At 47.9% G+C, this 23,050-nt stretch overlaps 2 protein-coding genes across 2 annotated transcripts in view; both read left to right on the top strand.

The window, feature by feature from the left end:
- Positions 1-23,050, top strand: part of LOC115402059 (NACHT, LRR and PYD domains-containing protein 4C-like) — an 868,403-nt gene that overhangs the window by 33,493 nt on the left and 811,860 nt on the right. The window lies entirely within an intron of this gene.
- LOC115402062 (NACHT, LRR and PYD domains-containing protein 12-like) overlaps positions 1-23,050 on the top strand; it is a gene marked incomplete at its 5' end in the record, with an annotated part of 58,024 nt that overhangs the window by 8,176 nt on the left and 26,798 nt on the right. The window contains one exon of the mRNA XM_030110489.1: positions 10,783-10,965. Within this exon, the coding sequence (XP_029966349.1) occupies positions 10,783-10,965 (183 nt within the window). The remainder of the gene's footprint in view (positions 1-10,782; positions 10,966-23,050) is intronic.

Below are 23,050 nucleotides of genomic sequence, written 5' to 3'. Positions count from 1 at the left end.
AGGCTTCGACTGGCTTTTCACCCTTCGAGCTCCTGTACGGTTGGGATGTGCAAGGACCATTGGACTTGTTGAACAAAGCATGGACTGCAGAAGAACCCAGGTCCAGCGAGCGGGGGATTGTCCAGTACGTGCTGCAGATGAGGGAGCGCTTATCCAGGTACCAGGATGAAGCTAAGGAGAACCTGAGAGAAGCCCAGAAGAAGCAGAAGACCTGGTATGATCAGCAGGCCAGACAAAGAGAGTTCCAGCCTGGCCAAAAAGTCCTGCTTCTGCTTCCGTCCTCTAGCAGCAAGTTGTTGGCCAAGTGGCAGGGCCCTTATACCATCACCAGACGGATGGGGCCGGTTACTTATGAGGTGCAGCAACCGGACAAGAAAAAGTCTAAGCAGATTTACCATGTGAACCTCTTGAAGGAGTGGAAGGAGGTTCCGCGGGATACGCTGGATGCGGCATTGCTGGTGAGGAAGGTGGAAGAGGAAGAGGAGGACCCCGGTGTTCCTGTAGTGACCGAAGCCTCAGAACCTCTTGTGACCCATCTTCCAGCCGACCAGACTGCTGACCTTTTGAAGGTGTTCCAGGAGATGCCTGCACTCTTCAAAACAGAACCTGGCAGAACCACCCTCACCGAGCATGTGATCAGGCTGAAGGACCGCACTCCCATTCGCCAATGTCCGTACCGTGTCCCTCAACAGCTTGTGGCGCAGCTCAGGAAGGAGGTGGAATCGATGCTGGAACTTGGAGTCATCGAGCCGTCAACTTCAGAGTGGTGTAGTCCAGTTGTCATCGTCTCCAAGAAGGATGGGTCCCTGCGCATCTGTATTGACTTCCGCAAGCTCAATGCCATCTCGGAGTTTGATGCATACCCAATGCCCAGGGTGGATGACCTCCTGGACCGGATTGGCTCAGCTTCATTCATCACCACTCTGGATCTGTGCAAAGGTTATTGGCAGGTACCACTGGAGGCTTCCAGTCGGCCCTACACAGCCTTTCGCACACCTGCAGGACTGTTCCAGTTTACGGTGATGCCATTTGGACTGCATGGAGCTCCAGCAACCTTCCAGCGTCTGATGGACAAAGTGCTTCAGGGCTGCGAAGCTTTCAGTGCAGCTTACATCGACGATGTGGTGATTTTCAGTGGTACATGGGAGGAGCACATTCAACACCTACGACATGTCCTGAAGAAGATACAGGCGGCTGGGCTGACCCTGAATGTGGCCAAATGTGCGTGGGCCCGCCATGAGACTCGGTACCTTGGCTATCAGCTGGGAAAAGGAGAGGTACGACCTCAAGTGGATAAGGTGGAAGCTATCCAGAAGTGTCCTCGTCCTCGAACCAAGAAGGAGGTGAGATCCTTCCTGGGCCTGGCTGGATGGTATCGACGGTTTGTCCCACAATTCGCCACAATTGCAGCACCGCTCACTGCACTCACCACAAAGGATCAGAAGAATCCTGTGACCTGGACCGAGGAGTGTGAAACGGCTTTCAGCACTCTGAAAACGCTCCTCTGTTCCTCTCCAGTGTTGCGCAGCCCAGACTTCAACCGCCGGTTCCTGGTGCAGGTGGATGCCTCGGAAGTGGGCCTTGGGGCTGTCCTTGCCCAGGGGGAGCAAGGAGCTGAGCAGCCTGTCCTGTACCTGAGCCGCAAGTTACTTCCCCGAGAGTCCAGATACTCGGTTGTGGAGAAGGAAGGACTTGCAATAAAGTGGGCCCTTGAGAGCCTGAGGTACTACCTACTTGGCAGGGAGTTTGATCTGGAGACGGATCACCGGGCCCTCACCTGGATCAACTCGATGAAGGACCACAACAGTCGACTGACACGTTGGTACCTTTCACTGCAGCCATTCAAGTTTGTGATACGGCACCGATCGGGAAGGAGTAACCTGGTCGCAGATTATCTGTCCAGGTTGCCAAAACTTTGTCAACCTCCGGGAGGAAGGGGATGATGTGACGGAGTCACTCTGACGGTGGCCGCGGCGCAGCACTGGAGCTCATTAAAACGCACATTACACTCACCTGTGTCTTTTCTCCGTTTGTCTGCTCCGTTCCCCGCATAGTTGGACATTGTTATTCACCGCAGTAGTCGTGGGTGCACACTCGACCGCTGCCAAATCATCCTCCTGCCATAATCTTTCACCCTGCAAACTTTTTCACCAGTATTCATGTCCCATTCACATCCTCCCACAGTCAAACCGAGCGCCGTGTTCACTTCCTGTTTATAGCCGTCAGATGGGGAAACCCGGAAGTGACGTCATGATGACGTCACTGAAAGGTGCAAAGTTCGGCATGAAAATAATTTATTTTTGTTTCGGACCTATTTTGAGATGCAGTGGTTCGGCTGTTTGTTTCTGTGTATTTCTGAACAAATTACCATGAATTTATTATGGGGATTTATTATGTTTTGGTGGAAGAAAACTGTGATTCCCTTGTTAATTACCTGAGGGGAGGGGCCTGTGGTGTTAAAAGGAGGCCCATCTCCACCTGTGAAGGAGTGAGAGTCAGACTTCCCTCTGACTGAGAGAGAGTGGGAGCCTGCCAGTGTTGGTTTTGTGTTACAGTGGAGGTGACAGAAAGCCAGTGAACTTTGTAAGAATTTTCTTTTTCCTTCCTATTCTTTTTGTAAATATTGTAAATAGTTTTTGAGCTCCTTGCTTTGTTCTGCACTTTGGGATTACGTTTGGTGAAATAAACCAACTCAACATCATCATCACCTTTGGCTGTGCCATCATTTCAACAACAGACAAGGATCCGCATCACAGTGTTCTAAGAGTTAGAAAAGAATGAAAACCACAATATGCAAGTTAATGTAAATCAGTGATTGTACGGTTTTATTGCACTGGCGTCCCTAGTTTAGTGTGGGGTCCCCCAGGGCTCCGTACTCGGTCCTTCCCTCTTTACCATATACATGCTTCCCCTTGGTCGTGTTGTCAGCAAGCATGGAATAAACTTCCATTGCTATGCTGACGACACACAACTCTACATCAAAATTTCATCCAACAGCTCTCCTACCCCCTCTGTCTCCACCCTCAGCTCCTGCCTGGAGGATATAGGGGCGTGGATGAGTCAAAACTTCCTGCAGCTTAACAGCTCAAAAACAGAAGCCATTCAAACGGGTCCTCCTCATCAACTCCGCTCCTCTCCTCTTACCTCTGTTTCATTCCGAGGTCACACCATTCCCCTCTCTCCCTCTGTTACAAACCTTGGGGTCAAGTTTGACCCCCACCTCTCTTTTGACAATCATGTCACCTCCATTTGCAAAACATCCTTCTTCCACCTTCGTAACATTTCCAGACTGCGTTCCTCCCTCTCCCTCCCTGCTGCAGAGAAGCTTGTCCACGCCTTTGTTTCCTCCAGGCTGGACTACTGTAACGCCTCCTCATCGGGATCTCTGGCAGGAGCCTCCAGAAGCTCCAGTACGTACAGAACAGCGCTGCCAGAGTCCTGATGAGGGGCGGAAATATGAGCACATCACTCCCATCCTTCACTCTCTCCACTGGTTCCCATTCAGGCCCGTACAGAGTACAAGATCCTCCTGCACCCCCATCACTGTCTGCACGGTGCGGCCCCCACCTCCCTCACTGAACTGCTCACACCACACACCTCTGCCCGGACCCGGTCAGGCCAACTGCATCGTCTGGTTCAGCCCAGGACACGGCTCAAAACCGTGGGGGACCGGGCCTTTGAAGCCGCAGCTTCCCGTCTGTGGAACGCTCTCCCAGACCACCTTAGGGCCCCACAGACAGTGGGCGCTTTTAAAAAAGGACTGAAGACCTTCCTCTTCAGAAAGGCATACCAACAATAATGTTGCTTACTTTGTATACTTTGTAACTTTGTATTATGTCTTTTTATGTCTTTAGCTGTTTTAGCTCCAGTGTTTCCTCAGGGGGGGTTCTTCACACCGGGAGTTGGTCCTGGTCCTCTGCTGGGGTCACTGTGCTCGAGTCCTCTGGTCCTGGCTGGCCTGGGGGGCTCCACACCTCGGTGTGCGGGTTCCCCTTGGTCTGGCGGGGTCTGGGGTCGAGCGCTAGGGCCCCAGTATTAATGACCTTCACCTTCTCCTGCTGTGAACGGCCCCACTGGTAGTGTTTTCCCATGCTGCTTAGTGCCATGCCATGTCTCCTCTGCTGTGTGCAAATAATTCAGTGTTTGTGTGTGTGTGTGTGTGTGTTCTTGTATTTCTATCCTTATCGGGGCCAAATGTCCCCACAAGGATAGCAAAACGTGGAAGGACGTGCCTTGTGGGGACCTTTTTCCGGTCCGAAGTAGGAGAAACAGTGTTTTCTTGACCATGTTGTTGTTACTGAAAAAAGTAAAAGTGCAAAAACATTTCTTTAGGGTTAGGCTTTGTTGTGGTGTGGGTTAGGGTAAGGGTTAGGGTTAGGGGCCAGACATGAATGGGAGTCAATGGACGGTCCTCACAAGGATAGAAATACAAGACCGTGTGTGTGTGTGTGTGTGTGTGTGTGTGTGTGTGTGTGTGTGTGTGTGGTGTATATTTATTGATGGTGAGGTTTTTATTCTTTTGATTTTATGATCATTTTTTCTCTTCAGCACTTTGCGTTGTTTTTATAAATATGAAAAGTGCTCGACAAATAAAGTCTGATTTGATTTGATGATAATATCATAACAAATTCCACACAGTGATGAGGGAGAGTGGAGAGAAGGAGCTCTGCAGCATGTTGATGAGAGCTCCTCTCCTCCTGGAGGCTTCAGCTGTTTGGACTTTACATTTCTAAACTCTTCCAGTCTGAACCTTCTTCAGCTCTCAGTCACTTCAACATCAAACTTTTTTCTTTAATCTCACTTCTTTCTCTGTTTATTCAGGTTGAGGGACTGCAGGTTGTCAGAGATCAGCTGTTCTTCTGTGGCCTCAGCTCTGAAGTCAAACCCCTCCCTCCAGAAACATCTGGAACATCTGGACCTGAGTGCCAACGATGATCTTCGTGATTCAGGAGTTTCTCAGCTGTGTGGTTTTCTGCAGAGTCCACTCTGCCGTCTGAAGACTCTGAGGTCAGAATCCATGTTTAAGTGTGTTTCAGTACAGTTGTGTTGACATAAAGGTCAGACATCAGGCTGGTCTGAGAGTGATCCACAGAGGATCTCAATGAGGACCGGAGCTTCTTCTCTGGTCTTTAGTCCTGTGACTGTGGCAGAGTCGTGTGCAGCTCCACATTTCAAAGCTTGCTCGAAGAAGAAAGCTGCTGCAGTGGATCACTGACTGTGAACCTCTGACACGCTCCATGTTGACCTTCAGCTTTCAAAGCAGGCTGATCTCTCCTGGATCCAGCTGTCACTGATCTCCCAGCTGGAGCTCCAGACTCTCAGCAACTCTGCAGACTCTGGACTTGTTGACTTTCTGTCCAGTAACCTTGGCTGTTGACATGTCCTCCACTGGGCTCTGCTTCTGTTTGGTCTTCACATCAGTTGAGCTCTCTGAAAGATCAAAGATCAAATCAGAGAGAACAAGAACCCCAGTTCTTCTTTCACTTCCACGGAGCTCCAACTTTCTGAAGAAGAAATGGAGACCAAGGATCAGTCTGGTCAGTCTCATCTAAACAGGATTACAGTTTTTCTCCGTTGCTGTGGCTCATTTCTTGAAACAGAAATGACATTCTCAAAACAACATGGACAAACCTCCAAACTACTCTGTAACTGCTCACAACAGAACAGTGTTTCCCTTCATTTCACCACATTGTAAAAAGCTTTGGCCATGTCTCAGTGTCTCAGAGCATCTTTGCAACTTATGAAGCACAGTCAGGCTCGATTTAACACAATTTCCAAGTGAATAGATCATGTTGATCTCAACTGATTGATAGATTCTCAGTCTCATGGTTGTTCTCTCCAAAACATATGAGCAGTATTTCATTGTATCAGTGATCAATAGTCTGATCAACTGTCAAAATCTGTCAAGAACAAACTGCAGTACTGTGAAGATCAGACATGGATCTGTTTACATGAAGGTGAGGAGGACAGTCATGGGGTGAGGAGGACGGTCAGGGGGGTGAGGAGGACGGTCAGGGGGTGAGGAGGACAGTCGGGGTGAGGAGGACGGTCAGGGGGTGAGCAGTGAAGCAGTGAGCTGTTAAACTCCAGCTTCATTTACAGCAGTGGCGGCTGCTGGTCTTCCAAAAAGGGGAAGCTCATTTTTAGCATACATTGTAAAATGTGTCTGTTTTTGTATGTAAATTCTATTAGCTTTCATGCCTTTTGTACGCCCTGACAAAGTTAGACAGATCCCCAAAGCCCACTTGTGACCAGAAAACACATCCCTGAGATGGTTTCATCCAGTGGCATGGCCAGCAGGATATTTTATTGGTGACAGCGCTTCCAGTCAGCAGCTCACCTGGTCAGACCAGGACAGCTGAAAAGACCCGTTACTTTTCCCCACGTTTTGGCACCAGCTCAGTCTCAGGAGTTGATCTGTTCTGCAGTTTAACACCAATTTTCTTTTCGTAAGGAAGAATATCAAATGGCTTCGCCAAAATCTGGTCCACAACATTCACATTGTCTGCTGTTGTGTGCAGCTTGTGAGCAGCTGGAGCTGCTGCAGAGGCCAGAGCGCTGTGTGACCGCCTGAGAGTGAGAGTGAGAGACGGGGAGAAGCTCCAGCTGCTGGTGGAGGACAGAAACCGCAGAGTGACCTAAACGAGTCTCCAAACACAACGCTCGTCGTTTGGCCAATTCCAATTCCCATCTTCACCCTCAATCTCAACACTCAAGCTCAAAGCTCAATCTGAGGGTCCCTCAAAAATGAGAGTTGAGGAATATAATGTGACTTGGAAATGGGACACCACTTAAACGCAGTTACACCCTTAGACTGAAGAGGGCAGCACTATATCAGATGAATCGCAGCACTACGCGACGTCGAAGAAGAAAGTAAACCCAGAAATAAACAAGAAATGGAAACTCCAGCTGCGTGGGCTTTGCGAATCTTTTCAAGATTGTCTGTAGAAGCAAGAAAAGCGGTGCGAAGGAGAAGACTCTTCAGTCACATGGCAGCACTGATGACTCAGATACAGGTGTGTGTATTATACACGTGCAATAATCATAATAATAATAATAATAATAACAATAATAATAATACATTTTATTTATATAGCGCTTTTCAAGATACTCAAAGACGCTTCAAATAAATTAAAAACAACAGCATAACAGCAATGCATTCTGGATATCCCTTACCACCAAGGGTGGTCTGGGAAAATCTCAACATTGAGGGACATAACCTCCCTCAAACTCGTCCTTTGCTCAAAATATTTGAGAGTTGGGACAAGACTTGACTCGCGGGAGCGTGCATTTTTAAGATTGAGGGTTGAGAACGAGGGTGAGTCTCCGAGGATCAGTAAAGCCTCCGGATCAACTCAGAACAACAGAATGAAAAACTTCAGAAGCGCTTTGGTGCATTTTTTTTAACTTTAAGATCACTGATTTGCTCATTTCGCTGTCAATCAGGCTTCAGACAGATCATCCAGTCAGCACGCAGAAGCTCAGCGTCCAGGCCAGCCCACTGCCCATAGACCCCTTTGAAGCTCCGTAGTCCGATGGGCGGGACCAGCCCAGCATTTTATCCAATGAGCGTCCAGTTTCACTGCAGCGGAACAACCCACTCTCGCTTCCACATGGACGCTCAGCGTCCAGCTGTTTAAAGCGCCGTGCCGCTGCGAGGAGGAGTGAGAAAAAATCCGAGTCAATTACCTGAGATAAGTAGCTGATGCTAAACAAAAGATGAACGTGTTGTAGCGCATATTTAGTCAATGAAATGTACACACAACAGTAAATATTGGACCACTTATTTTTTGACATTTTAGGGGAAGTTGAGCTTCCCTTGCAGTCTTAGAGCAATCGCCACTCATTTACAGCACTGTGGGCTTAATACAGTTTTTGTTCATTTGTTTGCTCCTTTTGTGTGTGTATTACAGTATGTTGAACTCTGATGGATGAAGTTACTTTGTGTTTAAATAAAATAATTATTTCCTTGGAAGTATGAGAGCAAAGTGTGAGTCAAAAATTGAAGGTTCTTCTTCCTGTGAAAAACAAAAAACTTTCACAGTAATGATTGTGAATGAAGGACTGGGCTCAGACTGAAAGGTAGATGAGGGATATTTCAATGTTCCTCTGCCTTAAAGACAAAACATCTCTACATTCTGACTGTCAGTGACTCACGATGACAAAGAGACGAAGCTTTTTGAAGACTTTGATCATTTGTTTGAGAAACAAATGTAGTTTTTCCACCTGAGTGAACTGTTCTGAAGAGGTCTGGTCTTTGACAGGTGAACCATGTGGTTCTGCTGAACTGTCCAGGCTGTTTTTGACAAGAGAACCAAGAGAACTGAGAACGTCTGATCTGTTTGGAAAAATGAGCCAATGCTGTTGAGAAGGATCTTTACATTTTGGAGATGCTTGACTGTTTATATGGGAAAGAAATGTAGCTTTGAAACATGAGTGAACAGTTCTGGGAGAGAGATGAGCTTCAGAAAGTGAACTATAGCGTCGAGCTGAACTGTGAGACTGCTGAGCCAAAAGATCTTAGAGTTTTGAAAATGTAATTTCAGTTTCAAAAAATGAGCCCAACCAATGGAGAAGAACTCCCACCTCATTTCAGCTGACATTTAAAACCAAAGTTAGAAAAGATTCAGGAAACAGATGTTGAAGGATTTGGAGTTCTGTAGAGAAGAGGTGAAAACTGAGAATTCAGACCTGAAGATTAAAATTGAAAAAAAGAAAAATAATAATAATCTTTTAGTGTTCTAAGAGTTAGAAAAGAATAAAAACCACAATTTGCAAGTTAATGTAAATCAGTGATTGTACGGTTTTATTGCACTAGCGTCCCTAGTTTAGTGTGGGGTCCCCCAGGGCTCCGTACTCGGTCCTTCCCTCTTTACCATATACATGCTTCCCCTTGGTCGTGTTGTCAGCAAGCATGGAATAAACTTCCATTGTTATGCTGACGACACACAACTCTACATCAAAATTTCATCTAGCAGCTCTCCTACCCCCTCTGTCTCCACCCTCAGCTCCTGCCTGGAGGATATAGGGGCGTGGATGAGTCAAAACTTCCTGCAGCTTAACGGCTCAAAAACAGAAGCCATTCAAACGGGTCCTCCTCATCAACTCCGCTCCTCTCCTCTTACCTCTGTTTCATTCCAAGGTCACACCATTCCCCTCTCTCCCTCTGTTACAAACCTTGGGGTCAAGTTTGACCCCCACCTCTCTTTTGACAGTCATGTCACCTCCATTTGCAAAACATCCTTCTTCCACCTTCGTAACATTTCCAGACTACGTTCCTCCCTCTCCCTCCCCGCTGCAGAGAAGCTTGTCCACGCCTTTGTTTCCTCCAGGCTGGACTACTGTAACGCCTCCTCATCGGGATCTCTGGCAGGAGCCTCCAAAAGCTCCCGTATAATAATAATAATGCATTGGTTTTATATAGCGCTTTTTCAGGACACTCAAAGACGCTTTACATTGCATTATTCATTCACGCCATACTCGGTTGTGGTAAGCTACTACTGTAGCCACAGCTGCCCTGGAGGAGACTGACGGAAGCGAGGCTGCCAATCTGCGCCATCGGCCCCTCCGACCACCACCAACCATTCACTCTCACAACTTTCATACCAGGCACCGTTGGTGAAGTGTCTTGCCCAAGGACACAACGACAGTTTTACGCTTGCAGGAGCGGGAATTGAACCGCTAACCTTCCGGTTATAAGACGACCTGCTCTACCAACTGAGCGACTGTCGCTCCAGTATGTACAGAACAGCGCTGCCAGAGTCCTGATGAGGGGCGGAAATATGAGCACATCACTCCCATCCTTCACTCTCTCCACTGGCGTCCCATTCAGGCCCGTATAGAGTACAAGATCCTCCTGCACCCCCATCACTGTCTGCACGGTGCGGCCCCCACCTCCCTCACTGAACTGCTCACACCACACACCTCTGCCCGGACCCGGTCAGGCCAACTGCATCGTCTGGTTCAGCCCAGGACACGGCTCAAAACCGTGGGGGACCGGGCCTTTGAAGCCGCAGCTCCCCGTCTGTGGAACGCTCTCCCAGACCACCTTAGGGCCCCACAGACGGTGGGCGCTTTTAAAAAAGGACTGAAGACCTTCCTCTTCAGAAAGGCATACCAACAATAATGTTGCTTAATATGTTGCTTGTATTGTAATGTTTTTACCCTGTGCTTGTTTTTAACCCTGTTCCTCTTGTAGCACTTTGAGATTTGATTTTAAATGTAAAGTGCATTACAAATAAAATCTATTATTATTATTAATAACTCCCATCGTAAAGGGTGTGTTGACTTGATGACACAGTGTCTACTCACGCTTCAGACACTCCAAAACTGTTTCTTCAACGTTTATTTATGAAGAACACAGTTTGTCCTGCCAGGTAAACAACAGCTCAGCATCACCAGTCAACATCGCGTCTGAGCAAAAAGTAGATCCAGCACGTACCGCATGCACAGATGTACTACAGCGTGCCCCTTTTCTTTCAGTATAATTACACTGAAACATAGGTATACAACAAAAATTCAACATAAATACAGGGAAAAACACCAGCAAAAATGAAATATAAATCAGATTATGATAATATGATAACAAATTCCACACAGTGATGAGGGAGAGTGGAGAGAAGGAGCTCTGCAGCATGTTGATGAGAGCTCTTCTCCTCCTGGAGGCTTCAGCTGTTTGGACTTTACATTTCTAAACTCTTCCAGTCGGAAAGTTCTTCAGCTCTCAGTCACTTCAACATCAAACTCTGTCCTCTAATCTCACTTCTTTCTCTCTTTATTCAGGTTGAGGGACTGCAGGTTGTCAGAGATCAGCTGTTATTCTCTGGCCTCAGCTCTGAAGTCCAACCCCTCCCTCCAGAAACATCTGGAACGTCTGGACCTGAGTGGGTGCAATCTTCGTGATCTCGGAGTTGAGCAGCTGTGTGGTTTTCTGCAGAGTCCACTCTGCCGTCTGAAGACTCTGAGGTCAGAATCCATGTTTAAGTGTGTTTCAGTACAGTTGTGTTGACATAAAGGTCAGACATCAGGCTGGTCTGAGAGTGATCCACAGAGGATCTCAATGAGGACCGGAGCTTCTTCTCTGGTCTTTAGTCCTGTGACTGTGGCAGAGTCGTGTGCAGCTCCACATTTCAAAGCTTGCTAGAAGAAGAAAGCTGCTGCAGTGGATCACTGACTGTGAACCTCTGACACGCTCCATGTTGACCTTCAGCTTTCAAAGCAGGCTGATCTCTCCTGGATCCAGCTGTCACTGATCTCCCAGCTGGAGCTCCAGACTCTCAGCAACTCTGCAGACTCTGGACTTGTTGGCTTTCTGTCCAGTAACCTTGGCTGTTGACATGTCCTCCACTGGGCTCTGCTTCTGTTTGGTCTTCACATCAGTTGAGCTCTCTGAAAGATCAAAGATCAAATCAGAGAGAAGAAGAACCCCAGTTCTTCTTTCACTTCCACGGAGCTCCAACTTTCTGAAGAAGAAATGGAGACCAAGGATCAGTGTGGTCAGTCTCATCTAAACGGGATTACAGTTTTTCTCCGTTGCTTTGGCTCATTTCTTGAAACAGAAATGACATTCTCAAAACAACATGGACAAACCTCCAAACTACTCTGTAACTGCTCACAACAGAACAGTGTTTCCTTCATTTCACCACATTGTAAATAGCTTTGGCCATGTCTCAGTGTCTCAGAGCATCTTTGCAACTTATGAAGCACAGTCAGGCTCAATTTAGCACAATTTCCAAGTGAATAGATCATGTTGATCTCAACTGATTGATAGATTCTCAGTCTCATGGTTGTTCTCTCCAAAACATATGAGCAGTATTTCATTGTATCAGTGATCAATAGTCTGATCAACTGTCAAAATCTGTCAAGAACAAACTGCAGTACTGTGAAGATCAGACGTGGATCTGTTTACATGAAGGTGAGGAGGACAGTCAGGGGGTGAGGAGGACGGTCAGGGGGGTGAGGAGGACAGTCATGGGGTGAGGAGGACGGTCAGGGGGTGAGGAGGACGGTCAGGGGGGTGAGCAGTGAAGCAGTGAGCTGTTAAACTCCAGCTTTATTTACAGCACTGTGGACTTCATACAGGTTTCCTTTTTGTTTATTTCTTTGTTCCTTTGTGTGTGTATTACAGTATGTTGAACTCTGATGGATGAAGTTACTTTGTGTGTAAATAAAATAATTATTTCCTTGGAAGTATGAGAGCAAAGTGTGAGTCATAAATTGAAGGTTCTTCTTCCTGTGAAAAACAAAAAACTTTCACAGTAATGATTGTGAATGAAGGACTGGGCTCAGACTGAAAGGTAGATGAGGGATATTTCAATGTTCCTCTGCCTTAAAGACAAAACATCTCTACATTCTGACTGTCAGTGACTCACGATGACAAAGAGACGAAGCTTTTTGAAGACTTTGATCATTTGTTTGAGAAACAAATGTAGTTTTTCCACCTGAGTGAACTGTTCTGAAGAGGTCTGGTCTTTGACAGGTGAACCATGTGGTTCTGCTGAACTGTCCAGGCTGTTTTTGACAAGAGAACCAAGAGAACTGAGAATGTCTGGTCTGTTTGGAAAAATGAGCCAATGCTGTTGAGAAGGATCTTTACATTTTGGAGATGCTTGACTGTTTATATGGGAAAGAAATGTAGCTTTGAAACATGAGTGAACAGTTCTGGGAGAGAGATGAGCTTCAGAAAGTGAACTATAGCGTCGAGCTGAACTGTGAGACTGCTGAGCCAAAAGATCTTAGAGTTTTGAAAATGTGATTTCAGTTTCAAAAAATGAGCCCAACCAATGGAGAAGAACTCACTCCTCATTTCAGCTGACATTTAAAACCAAAGTTAGAAAAGATTCAGGAAACAGATGTTGAAGGATTTGGACTTCTGTAGAGAAGAGGTGAAAACTGAGAATTCAGACCTGAACATTAAAATTGAAAAAAAGAAAAATAATAATCTTTTAGTGTTCTAAGAGTTAGAAAAGAATAAAAACCACAATTTGCAAGTTAATGTAAATCAGTGATTGTACGGTTTTATTGCACTGGCGTCCCTAGTTTAGTGTGGGGTCCCCCAGGGCTCCGTACTCGGTCCTTCCCTCTTTACCATATACATGCTTCCCCTTGGTCGTGTTGTCAGCAAGCATGGAATAAACTTCCATTGCTATGCTGACGACACACAACTCTACATCAACATTTCATCCAGCAGCTCTCCTACCCCCTCTGTCTCCACCCTCAGCTCCTGCCTGGAGGATATAGGGGCGTGGATGAGTCAAAACTTCCTGCAGCTTAACAGCTCAAAAACAGAAGCCATTCAAACGGGTCCTCCTCATCAACTCCGCTCCTCTCCTCTTACCTCTGTTTCATTCCTAGGTCACACCATTCCCCTCTCTCCCTCTGTTACAAACCTTGGGGTCAAGTTTGACCCCCACCTCTCTTTTGACAATCATGTCACCTCCATTTGCAAAACATCCTCCTTCCACCTTCGTAACATTTCCAGACTACGTTCCTCCCTCTCCCTCCCCGCTGCAGAGAAGCTTGTCCACGCCTTTGTTTCCTCCAGGCTGGACTACTGTAACGCCTCCTCATCGGGATCTCTGGCAGGAGCCTCCAGAAGCTCCAGTACGTACAGAACAGCGCTGCCAGAGTCCTGATGAGGGGTAGAAATATGAGCACATCACTCCCATCCTTCACTCTCTCCACTGGCTTCCCATTCAGGCCCGTATAGAGTACAAGATCCTCCTGCACCCCCATCACTGTCTGCACGGTGCGGCCCCCACCTCCCTCACTGAACTGCTCACACCACACACCTCTGCCCGGACCCGGTCAGGCCAACTGCATCGTCTGGTTCAGCCCAGGACACGGCTCAAAACCGTGGGGGACCGGGCCTTTGAAGCCGCAGCTCCCCGTCTGTGGAACGCTCTCCCAGACCACCTTAGGGCCCCACAGACGGTGGGCGCTTTTAAAAAAGGACTGAAGACCTTCCTCTTCAGAAAGGCATACCAACAATAATGTTGCTTAATATGTTGCTTGTATTGTAATGTTTTTACCCTGTGCTTGTTTTTAACCCTGTGCCTCTTGTAGCACTTTGAGATTTGATTTTAAATGTAAAGTGCGTTACAAATAAAATCTATTATTATTATTAATAACTCCCATCGTAAAGGGTGTGTTGACTTGATGACACAGTGTCTACTCACGCTTCAGACACTCCAAAACTGTTTCTTCAACGTTTATTTATGAAGAACACAGTTTGTCCTGCCAGGTAAACAACAGCTCAGCATCACCAGTCAACATCGCGTCTGAGCAAAAAGTAGATCCAGCACGTACCGCATGCACAGATGTACTACAGCGTGCCCCTTTTCTTTCAGTATAATTACACTGAAACATAGGTATACAACAAAAATTCAACATAAATACAGGGAGAAAACACCAGCAAAAATGAATTATAAATCAGATGATGTCATCAGAACCAAGCTAGAACCAAGACGCATGGCGAGGCGGCTTTCAGCCACTACGGCCCCCGCCTGTGGAACAGCCTGCCGGAGAACCTCAGGACCGCAGAGTCTGTTGATATTTTTAAAGGGAGGTTAAAAACACACCTTTTTAATCTGGCTTTCAATTGACCTTTTATAGTTCTTATCTCCATCATTTTTATTTTTTATTATCATTTTTATTTTAATCTATTTATCCTATTTATTTGTTCTGTTGTTATTATGTACTTCTAACTTATTGTTGTGGCCGTTCTCTAAGGTTTCCAGAATCTTGTTTACGCCCACATAGAGGGAGGGGGTCGTGTTTTTAGACGCATGCTTCCAAAAATCCAGATGAGAAGATTGAGCTTAATAGAAGATTTATTCAGAACAAAAACGAACAACTTAAGGCTTTACAAAAAATCAAGATGTTTCTGGTCCACTACCAGATCCAAAATATTCCCTTGTCTGAATCCACAATCACCTTAAGGTAAGCTCTCTTTCCACGCTTGTGCTGCACGGTCAAAAACTTTTTTCAACTGACCTCCTCCTCCAATCCAGCACCTTAACAAATAAGCTTTCAGCCTGCCCCTCTGCGGGCCTCGCAGGCAGCAGCAACCTGTGGAGAATCAAGCTGATTGCTAGAGGCAGGACACCAGATTAACATAAAATATTGCCTCCACACTTGCATGTTCATTTAAACTATAAGATCAATCCAATACCTAAACGATGCAACAAGCACCGAACTGAATATGTTACAGTGGCTCTTACAATTCCGGCCCCTAATTATAAGGCAGGAGGACTTATAATTAACAAAAAACTTATAGCTTAAGAAAAGCCAAAACAAACGTAAACAATCTAAGCATAACTCTAATAGAACTATGTGCTTTCTAATGCAATATCAGCACAACAAAAAAAAAAATTTTAAACGTCCATGTCACACACAAGGCAAAGCTTGTCCACGGGCCTTTCCAGGGTGCTGAAAGGAGTCTTTATCAGCATTCTACGGACTAGTCCTTTGGCGTCCGACATGGAGTGTATGACTTTTCCCAGCAACCATGAACTTCGCGGGGCGTTGTCATCCACGACCATCACGACTTGTCCTGGTACTAGGTTTTGCTTGACTTGAGTCCATTTTTGTCGTTCCTGCAAGCTGGGGAGGTACTCACGCACCCACCTCTTGTAGAACAAGTCAGCAAGATACTGAATTTGCTTCCATCTGCGTCGTGTGTAGCAGTCGTCTTTACCAAACAGTCCTGGGGGCAGCATTGGTTGTTTCTTTCGCAGGAGCAGGTGATTTGGAGTTAAGGCCTCAAGGTCACTGGGCTCATCAGATGATGTGGTCAATGGTCGGCCGTTGAGAATGGCTTCCACCTCACATAACAGAGTCTGTAGCCCCTCGTCGTCTAATGTTTGTTCTTGCAACACTGACTTTAAGACCTTTTTCACAGATCTCACCTGTCGTTCCCACACTCCTCCAAAATGAGGTCCAGCAGGTGGGCTGAAAATCCACCGGATGTCTTTTTGAGCCAGCATGTCATGGATTTTGACTTGATTCCATTGCTGCATGGCTATCCGCAGCTCCTTTTCTGCACCAACCAGGTTTGTGCCATTATCCGACCTCATGATGGAAACTTGGCCTCTTCTGCACACGAACCGTCTTATTGCATTAAGGCATGAGTCAGTGTCGAGACTGTGGGCGACCTCGATGTGTACGGCGCGAGTCGTCAAGCATGTGAACAGCACACCGTATCTTTTAACCATACTGCGACCTCTTTTGACCTCTATGGGCCCGAAATAGTCCACACCAACACTGGTGAATGGCGGGTTATCTGGTTGCAGTCTGTCCACTGGCAAGTCTGCCATTTTTTGTCCATGAGGTTTCGCTTGGATCTTTTTACATGTGACACATCTTGACAAGATCTTTCTTACTGCTGAGTTGGCTGCAGGAACCCAGAATCTTTGGCGTAAACGGGCAAGGGTGTAGTTTCTCCCTAGATGTCCAACCTTCTCATGAATGTCCCGCAGAAGCAGAGTTGTGGGATGTACATTACATGGCATGATTATGGGGTGCTTCGATTCTTCTGGCATGACGCATTTGGTGAGACGACCTCCTACTCTCAGGATACCTTCTATCAGCACTGGATCCAGTTTCTGAATTGAGCTGCTTCTTTTCACCGACTGTTCCCCCTTTTCCAGCGTGGAGATCTCTGCTTGGAACCGTAGGCGTTGACAATAACGAATGATCTCCTTTTCTGCTCTGTTTAAGTCCTCAAGCGTTAGTGGTGCCTTTGCCACATCAGGCACTCGCTCGCTGGTGACAGCATCCAGGGGTGGTGTTGCAGCCTTCAACATTTGCCGCTGTCTGCTTAACAAAAGCAGCACTTGTCTTAGCCTGAGCAACCACGCGACAGCTCTCTTCAAACGATGCCAGCTGGAATAGTAGTGCATTACTTTGCTCACTGCATCAGCACCTGTGTTCACAGTAAAGCTCATGACAATTGTTTTCTTGACCTCTTGGTCATCCTCGGTGAGGTTCATATAGTTATGTTGTGTTGCCAGGTGGCTGTCTGGATTCTTCAAAACTGATGGCCCTTCGAGCCAGTACTGCTTGACCATGAACTGATCCACAGTGAGCCCACGAGAAGCACAATCAGCTGGGTTCTCAGATATGTTGATGTGACACCATTGCTCCACCCTTGTAGCTTCTTTGATCGCCGCAACTCTGTTTGCCATGAAGGTTTTCAAACGTAGAGACTCATTGCGGAGATACTTCAATACAGTGGTGCTGTCAGTCCAAAACTTTGAGTCTTTCAATTCAAGCTGGAGCTCTTCTCTCAGCATTCTGTCCATATTGACAGCTACAACTGCCGCTGTCAGCTCCAAGCGGGGAATAGTGGTTTGCTTCAAGGGAGCCACTCTTGACTTCCCCATCATGAAAGCACAGTGCACCTGTCCTTCATTGTTTGTTAGTTTCAGGAATGACACTGTTCCATAACCAACCTCGCTAGCATCTGCGAAGTGGTGAAGCTGTGCAGTTGCAATGACTCCAAATCCTTCCGGTTTGATACATCTCTTCACCTTGAAGTTGGAGAGCTGAGGCAGTTGACTGATCCAATTAGTCCAATGCTGCACCAGCCTGTTCGGAATTTCCTCGTCCCACGTTAGCTTTTCTTTGCACATTTTCTGCAGAAAGATCTTTGCAGGGAGCTCCACTGGAGCCAAAAAACCCAGTGGATCATATATGGAGCTCACCACCGATAGAACTCCCCTTCTGGTGACTGCTTTCCTGCTTACGTTCACTCTGAATTTAAAACAGTCCGATTCTATGCACCACAGCACACCCAGCGCTCTTTCTATGGGGAGAGCATCTTTGACCAGGTCCAGATCTTTAATGTCTTTGGCCTTTTCACCATCTGGGATAGCACTTAGGAAGGCTCTGCTGTTACTTGTCCATTTTGTTAGACGAAAGCCTCCTGAGGCACACAGGGTCACGAGCTCTTTACTCAAGGCGATGGCATCAGTGTCGCTGTTCACTGACTTTAAACAGTCATCCACGTAGAAGTTTTTCAGAACTGTTTCAACTGCTTGAGGTGAGGCTCCACTTCTATTTTCTTCTGCTGTTCTCCTGAGCGCGAAGTTAGCACAGCTAGCAGATGAGGTGGCACCGAAAAGATGCACAACCATTTTATATTCCACCAAATCCTTGGATAAGTCTCCGTCGGGCCACCACAGGAAACGGAGCACATCTGTGTCATCTGCTGGAACTCTTACTTGATGATACATGGCTTCAATATCAGCCATTGTTGGGGTTTACGATTGGTAATTGGGAATAAATTACTAAAGTATTGATTACTGACAGTAATTGATTACTTTAAGGAATTTAGTTACTTATTTATTTGGGTAAATTTTGATTTACCAATTAATAATTGCAGGTCATTAACATTGGATCACCAATAACAATCAATTACGGCGTAATAAACTGTTTAAGGTGAAGCACCAAGTAATTTAACCCAACATCAATTATTATTAATCAGAATAAATGGTTATTTATTCATTAATAATGCTAAATAATCAGTTATTTGGGAATGGAGTAGACCACAGAGTGATTGAACCATTAACTTATTGATTAACAAGGTGTTATTAATTAATCAATAATGCCACAAATTACCAATTACTGGAAATGGGTAAATTACAGAAAATGAGCTGAATGAAGTTGTGAATTATGCATTAAATAAACCGGTGGGTTATTTAATTGATAATTCCGGGGCACCACCTCGTCAGAGGAACATTCATTACCAATTTTCAGTCTCAAAGATGGAAAGATAATTTAAGCTGGTAGTTAATCTTTGAATAAACAACCGTTAAATTATCAGAGAAGGTGTGAGATCGAGCATAGACTGTCCAACCATGGGCATTTGTCACAAGGCCACCAAAACAAGAAGCATGAATCGTTCAGTTCAGTTAATGAGCGTTTATTAACAATGTCTATTACTAATTAACACATGATCAACAAAACAAAACATTCAAACTTGCAAGTCGTGTGTGTGTGTGTGTGTGTGTGTGTGTGTGTGTGTGTGTGAGCGTCCGGAGACGCACAGGAAAGGGCGTTAACCCGTTCGGAGCGTGGCCCGATGGGGTCAGCTGTGTGGTCCTTCTTCCTGGAGGAAGAGGAGGTGTGTGTGATTGTGGGCGTGAGCGTGGGTGTGTGTGTGTGGCGGAGCGGCCACCCGAAGCGACAGGAGTCGATCCTGAGTCACTCACGAAGTAGGCGTGACTCGGGTCACGCTTGGGTATTCGTGAATGTCCGGATCGCTGAGGAGTCAGCACGTGGGTGTCCGCATGCGCGATAGAGAGAGAGAGAGAGAGGCTGAGGGAACGCTCGAAGGGCGGCGAATCTGTGGACCCCGCGATCCACGCTTGCGTAGAAGAGAGAGAGAGGGGGAGAGAGCGGGGGAGTCTCTCTGGGTCCCGGGTCTGGGCTCCGCGAACTGAGTGAGAGCGGAGCGACGGTCCCTGTCCGGCTACCACGGGAGGGGTAGCGGGGAGGGGCGGAGTGAGAGAGTGAGACAGAGAGCGAGCGAGCGGGCGAGCGGCGCGCGTGCGTGCTCTCGACTCGAGGTCTACCGCGCTGTTCAATTCCCTACTCTCGGGTTAGTAAAGAGGAAAGGCGGAGGAAGATGAGCCTGTCTTCCTACCTCACACGCACAGATGCAGGGCTAGCCGGCATCTTGCGGGTTGTGGGGAGGAAGCGCGTGCTCGTGAATGTGCGCACGGGGGCGCACGAGGAGAGAGAGAGACGGAGCAAGATGAAGAAAGGAAACAAAGGAAACAACAATGCATATATCATGAACGGCTTCAGTCCTGGTTCACAATAAAAACACACAAGCATTGAATCATCACCACTAACTAAGCTGCCTAAAGCCCAGGTCTCAAACCTTGTGTGGTGGGGCTTTAACGAGCGGCTCTCTGCCGCTGTGGGTCCTGTGGCTGATGAGGTGTTCGGTGGGGAGATCAAAGCCGTCGCTCTGATCTCGATCGGGTTCTGTTGCGTCCAACAGAACCTCGGGCTCTTGGAGAGGTCCACGTGGAGGAAGAGGTCCCGGTTCCTCTGTCCGGGTCCTCAGTTGGTTCTTGGTCGGCTGCAGGGGGAGGAGAACGGAGGAGCTCTGAGCGTGGTGGTGGGGTCCGGCTGGTGTCTTCGGTCCGCTCCAGGGGAGTCCCTGCCGTTCTGCTCCGCTGGGAAAAGGGGCTTCACCGGTGAAGAAAAGCTGGTCCCAAAAGTCCCGGCCAGCGGGTCTGTTCGGTACCGGGTATAATCCGTTGGAGAGACGGCTGTGCGTCCTTCCTGGATAAAATTCCTTTTTTAACTCTGAAGATGGAGGGCGGGATCTCCACTTTTGAGTGGCGGTCGCTCAGCCAATCAGAAGGCGATCTGAGTCCTCCCTCCGCTGCTCTGGGGAGGAGCCTCACGAGCGCCCTCGTGAGGTTGGCAGTGGTATTGCACCCTTATCTGGCTTCTTTGTTCTGTGAGGACAGATAAGCGGCCATTACATGAGGTTTCTTTGTTCTGAGCACATGGTGGAGGACATGGGCAGCCATCTCAGGTTCTGGGGAACAAGATGGCTGTGGCCTCCTGCTGAGAGGAAGAAGTTTCTCTCTTTGTTCTAGAGAGCTTCAAAGTCTGCTGCGTCTCCACCACAGCGGGGGTCATGTCTCCTTCATGACGGGGGACAGTATTCGCAGACAACATGACTCCGGGTCATGCCTTAGCTGGGTCTGTCCATCAGTGCGTCCCCAACATCCCCCCTTTGGTCCGAAGAGTGGGATTCAGTTCACAGTCTTTGGAGCAACGTACGGGACGAATAATCCACAGATCCTGTGAAGCATAATGTCCATAAACAGTCCAGAGTTCAAACAGTTCAAGGTTGAGAGGTGAGCACCTGGGCGGTAAGGCAGAGGGGAACCTGGGCAGGGCTCTCAGTTCTTGTTCTAACTGGCTACATACACATACTCGCTTCATTTCAGACAGTTGGATCACATGTTCAAAATGGAAGAGTGAAGGTGTAGAGCAAAGAAAAGAGCAAGAAAGGAAGCTGGTTGTTAGACCAAGGTTAGTAGGTTATTTCCGCCCCCCCCCCCCCCCCCGGGGGGAGTAGGAATAACCCTCGGGTGGTATGCGCATTGCCTTACGACGCACGGTGGTATCAGAATCAGGGCTACAGTCTGGTCTGTAAATTTGGATAGTATACGTGGTGCGGGAACCACGGCCGTGATGGTGAGTGAGTGTTGGTGGTGTGTTTGGAAGTGTCTGCGTGTGTCACCCTCCCAAACCCAACATTCAGTACGGACTTAGGCATTACACTTTCTGCTTTATGCTAATTAGGGTTTTTTTTTTTTTTGGTAAAACCCAACTCTTGGCTCTGTTGGCTAACAGAGAACGGGATAGCACTGCCGAGACTCTGTCAGAGGCACCTGTGAACGTTGTATAACCGTGGCAGTGTTAGTTCTGGAAATCTGCTCACCCGGGGTTAGTATGCTAAGTACGGTGGTGTTTCACCTATACTGAGGCTGCTAACGGGGGAAGCTTCTGATTTCTGACTACTCACGCAGGTTGTTCTTAACGGTACTTCACAGTCTTTCAGGCATGCAAGGTGTTATTGAAGCAAAGTGTAAGTTTACAGCGACTATGGACCCTGAACGGTTACTCGAACCTCATCATTAGTCACTAGGTCAGGTGGATGACGTGGGCAGGACTCGGGCATGCATGATGTTAGTTGAACATGGCAGTCTACTGGACCCTGCTAGTGACCTCATTACTCTACCCGGGTTAGAGGTCCTCCCCCCTCGCCAGGCGGGGAGCTGACCTCCGGTACCTGAGGAGTGAATGGTTTGACGAGTTTGATCTGGTTTGTGTGGACCCATTTGTATCCTGGGGGCTGTCTGGGCTTCAGGATTCTGATCCAGTCAGCCGCTGGCGACAGTTGCCACACGGTCTCAAATGGTCCTGACCACCCGAGGTGGAACATTCTGGAGGTTCCTGCTTGCTGGGCCTGTCTGACGTAAAACACTTGGCCGGCCACCAGGTGCTCTCTGCGGGGTGCCGCACGATCCAAGTTGGCCTTCGCCCCTGGAACGCTGGCCTCCAAGTCTCCTTGGGCCCATGAGAAGGTGGTTCGGGTGTGTTTATGCAGGTTGGCCGCGTTTTGATGTGCAATGTGGGCGGTGGCCACACTGACACCTTCAGGGTGGTGCAGGATGCGCAAGGGAGATGTCATTTCTGTGTCAGTCATCAGTTCGAGGGGAGTGACTCCGGTGGAGTGGTGCGGTGTAGACCGGTTGGTCATCAGCACCAGGGGGAGTTTCACGTCCTGGTCTTTACCACTTCTACCAGCATGCTCTCTGGGTCTGCTGGTAATGGTTGGGTTGGTTCTTTCAACCTGACGAGATGACTGAGTGTGGTATGACAGGTGGAAGCTTACTTCCACCCCCCAGATGTCGTATCGGGGTGTCATAACCTGTGACGCGGAATGTGTGCCTCTGTCTGTGTTCCCAGACGGAAGGAGGCCCCAGCATCTGAACCGGTGGTTCAGGAACAGGGCCGCGGTTGTGATGGTTGCATCACTGGGCGCTGGAAGGCCTTCAACCCGCTTGGTGGAGGAGCAAGTGACGGTGAGGAGGTAGTTGTTACCTCTGGAGGATCTGGGGCCGGGCCCGATCCAGTCAACTTGCGGATGAGACCACCGGAAGATAACCCCCCTCCTTAGGAGTGGAGCTCGGTTCAGTGGTCGCGAGGGTTGAAATTGACATCGGATGAGGCGGCTTTGGGCGTAAAGCTCGATGTTGTGGGTCATTGTGGGCCGGTATGCCACCTGCTGGGGAGTTTGGAGGGTTGTGCGGGAGCCATGGCGGCTTCCCACCGGGGAGCCATGTGCGTGAGCTAACATGGCACCTCGGTGATTGGTTTGGACCGCCCGCTGGGCGGGTCCCTGGCCGTTGGTGTGAACTAACAGGCCCCCCTCCCGTGTCAGGTGTGACAGATCACGGGTGAAGGTCTGTAGTTGACTTGGCCCATCCGGCGGGACGTGTGGGACTCCATC

This window comes from Salarias fasciatus, chromosome 15 (genome assembly GCF_902148845.1).
Source record: "Salarias fasciatus chromosome 15, fSalaFa1.1, whole genome shotgun sequence".
NCBI lineage: Eukaryota > Metazoa > Chordata > Actinopteri > Blenniiformes > Blenniidae > Salarias > Salarias fasciatus.
The sequence above is the reverse complement of the archived record's forward strand: the minus strand, read 5'-3'. Positions and strand labels throughout refer to the sequence as shown.